The 3950-nt window shown below is 35.4% G+C and overlaps 1 protein-coding gene across 1 annotated transcript in view; it reads right to left on the bottom strand.

Moving 5' to 3' along the window:
• LOC100548534 overlaps positions 1-3950 on the bottom strand; it is a 51882-nt gene that overhangs the window by 11614 nt on the left and 36318 nt on the right. Inside the window, 4 exon segments of the mRNA XM_019613522.1 lie at positions 172-290; positions 398-518; positions 1078-1217; positions 1971-2085. Coding sequence (XP_019469067.1) covers positions 172-290; positions 398-518; positions 1078-1217; positions 1971-2085 — 495 coding nt within the window.

Below are 3950 nucleotides of genomic sequence, written 5' to 3'. Positions count from 1 at the left end.
TCCTTCCTTCCTTCCTTCCTTCCTTCCTTCCTTCCTTCCTTCCTATGAGATAAAAGTCAGTAATCTTGTATTCTTTCTTTTATTTTGGAGGCTTAATCTACCGTTGAAGTTCTTTGCACTACTCTGAATACAAGATGTCTTTATGTCTAGAGGCCTGGAAGACAAACTCACTGCAACGAGGAATGTCACAAAATTCCCAGCGTTTATTCGGGTTGGTAGTGAAACACCAGGGCCGAGGTTCACCATCAGGGTTACGGCAATAATTCATCTTCAGATCCTTCTCTGGAAAACTGAGCAGGAGAAATAGATTTTAAACAAGTCACTGATGGCTGGCTGTGGCAATTAGCCTGTATGGGGTAAAGTGGTCTTTGGGTCATCATGGTCTTAAACAACTCACTTTTCAGGGAGGTATCCATGAGAGTGAGGTTGCTGGGAGTCCCAGCGTTGGCACTCAAGCCCAGATGCTGTTGTTGCAACTAATCCATGATAGTTTTCTCCACTGCAGTGCATGCACTCCACTGTAGGAACAAGTTTAGAATGAAGACAAGAGACAGAGATTTCACGTGGAACTTGTCTGTAAACACTCACACTCATCTCACTTGAAGTTCAAGAGTCTAATCAAAACACAAGGCTGAAAGACAATTATTTTTGTCAAAGTTTCTTTTTCTTGATGACTTGAACTAATTAGTTATAGTATTCTATTAAAATATATATGCTATAGAATATAGTTTCTAAAAGAGATGAATTTAAACTGCTGATCTATAATTGAAAATCTTTTGTTCCTATCGTGTTTTATTGACTTTTGCACTAGCAACCATCATTTGGTTCAATTCTAGGATTATGATCTGAGAATACATTGTCATTCTTTTATCTAGGGAAATTGCTCTTGTGTAGCTGACTTGGGAGGTGTATTTCTAGTAAGTGTAAAAAAATCTCTTTGGAAAGTTCCAGGCTGAACTATACTCAAGTTTGGAACAAATTTGGAATGAAAATAAAAATACCTGAATAACTCCTCATTTTTTGAACTTTGAACCTTCTAAACTAAACAAGGGAAACAAATTTTATATGTATCCTCACCTTCACATTCTGGGATGTTACAGTAATCAAATCTGGTATTAGGATCTGTTGTGTAACACCAGGGTCCTTTTTCATCATTATCAGGATTTCTGCAGTAATTTTCCTCCAGCCCTGCCTCAGGGTATTTTTCAGGTGTGTACCTGGAACAGAAGTAAAATGGGATAAGAGAATAAGGGAAATGTCACAGTTGTTCAGTTGAGGACCCAAAAGAAGTGAAATCTCTCTGAGGACCATTTTGAAGATGTCATTCATCAGAAGTCTCCTAATTGCTACTGAGTGCCGTAAGTCAAGGGTTAGAAGTGTCAGAGCAGCAGACTTCAAGAAATTTGTTGTTTTTATGGCCAGTCATGTAATTAATACTAACATTTGCTCTAGACATTCAGTTTCCAATAATTTTCACTCAGCTAGGTACTTTCATTCACTGAAATGTGAGAGTTCTCTGTGAGCAGAATGCTATGCTATGTCAATAGCAGGTTACTAAGTAAACCCAATTGAGTGTTTTTCATTAAATACAATAAATACTGCTCTGTTTATTGTCTATGGATTCACTGATAGAATGATGTAGTCTGTCTCATTGGCTTCAGATTGTATTTTTCAAACAAGAGAAGATACTCTTGTCCTGAGACTGATGAAAAATTCTTGTTTCAACAGAACCAACTACTTCCCTGTCCAGCATTCTGCTCATGTAAGGATCAAAACAGTTAAACACAAGTGCCAAGACTGAAAAGTCTCTTTGATTGTGCAGCTCCAATTATAATTCAGACTAGAGAAGGGTAAGTGTAAGAAATAATTTTACATTAAGAACTTAATGAATTGCTCATAAGACTACTCAGCACATACAAACGGTTTAGCAAAATTTTGAAAAAACATGAGCACATATGAAAAGACCATACTTAGGTTTATGGGGTACAGTATCGGCCCACTTCTGGCATGCCACACCCTTCTGAGTTTTGGCTTCTGTTCCTCTGTAATTGTTCCCACTACCTTCCTTGCATTCTAGAAGATAAACTGAAATTATACATACTTGATTAATTGGTATCATCACATATCCTTTAGAATTAGCATGTAAAAACATTTTTTCTTTGAAGTTAATTGTGTCATGAATGAGATTTAATTAATTCAAGATAGTATGCTGAAACAATGACTCTGCAAGATAAAGAAAAGTTATAATGGTTGAAATGTTATATTATACATGTCTTCATGCCTTTCTACTCTTAGCTTTTGAAACTTAGTAGTCCCTTCATGGAATAAAATAAAATAAAATAAAATAAAATAAAATAAAATAAAATTAAATTAAATTAAATTAAATTAAATTAAATTAAATTAAAATAAAAGGAAGGGAAAGGAAAGAAGGAGAAGGAGAAGGAAAGGAAAAGGGGAATAGGGAGAGGGAGAGGGAGAGGAAGAGGAAGAGGGGAGTGTAGGAGAGGATATGGTTCAGCAGCAATACTGGCTTGAAGTATTCCTGACTATCCACAGCATCTTCTTTTCCCAAGGATTCATCCCATTGCCTTCACAGCTGCAGTAGTGCAACTATTGGCATGGATATGATGTGAAAAAGACCTAATGTGAAAGAAAACTTTCCGAAAAGTCTCATGTTCTATATAAAAAATATAGCCTCAATGAGACTATAGGAAAAAAATGCAAAACAGTGAGTGAGGAATATCAGGCATCCATAGCCAAAGAAAACCAGCAAAACTTCAAACCCACATTCATTTGTCCTAACACAGATTAGTACACTATTTTTCCAAACAGTACTATTTGTGGGACCCCTCACTGCAAAAGGAATGTATCAAAAAATACATCACAATAAGTATCTGATTCAAGTCTGGTCTACAGTGCCAACTCAAGCAGTCTCAAGCTGTGTTCACCATCTTTAAACTGAGAATCACATCAACTTTGTTCACTTCTCAAAGAGACAGTAGAAGTTAAATGGTAAAATCTATTCATAACCCCCCTCAAATCCAAACTCAATGGCCAAAGTATTACCAAATCTTTTTTAGTGTTATTACCTTTTGTGTTCATTAGCAGATGAAAAAATAATTTTTGTTAGTCCCTTGTCTGGTCAGTTAAGGTAGGCTTTTTTTCCTAAAAATTCTAGATTGAATTGACACAATAACGTAAGTTCATTTTTTTCAATAACTTCAGCACTCTTTTCTCTCCTCCATTCAACATTTTTTAATGCACAAGGTGTACTTCATCAACCAGTTCCTCTCTTCTAGCAGAAATAAAGCAATCTCTCTTTTAGGTTGTGACCTGGTTTCTCTCAGTGTCTTTATGCAGTGTCCAAACATGATATTTTTGGGGACCCAATTACGCATCAGATTTTTTCAGCATCTTTTATAGCAAAGGTGATGTACGAGCACAAGATTAACATAACTCTGCAGGAATAATGTCAATTTACACAAATCTACCTTGACAAAAATGAAAAGAATTCATATATTCTGTGTGCTGGTGGGTATTTTAGAACTGGATTTATGGGTCTTACCTTCATTTTGATAAGCATGCACGGGTAAGTTTTCTCTAAAAGCTTTAACAGGAATCCCTCAAACAGTTTTGCAATAAATTAACATTAAAAAACCTAAATAACTGAATCAGTTAAGTGCTGATTTTTTTCTATTTGTATAAACATTTGACCGTTTCATTTTCCCTTTGTGTTAACTATTTACAAACTGGAATGTGGAGAGGAAATTGCAAAAGCCAGTTTTAATTCTTACTGCTTTTTCAATAACCCAGATAATTTTAACTTTCTGTATTATACCATATGCCATAGGAAAAATAATTCCGAAAGCTGTAAATTTTGCACCAAATGTCATACTTTTCTTTGAAAGCAATACCAATTGAGTCTGATATAGCAACTGCTTCCACTCAAA

The sequence above is a fragment of the Meleagris gallopavo genome, chromosome 2 (genome assembly GCF_000146605.3).
Source record: "Meleagris gallopavo isolate NT-WF06-2002-E0010 breed Aviagen turkey brand Nicholas breeding stock chromosome 2, Turkey_5.1, whole genome shotgun sequence".
Lineage (NCBI taxonomy): Eukaryota > Metazoa > Chordata > Aves > Galliformes > Phasianidae > Meleagris > Meleagris gallopavo.
The sequence above is the reverse complement of the archived record's forward strand: the minus strand, read 5'-3'. Positions and strand labels throughout refer to the sequence as shown.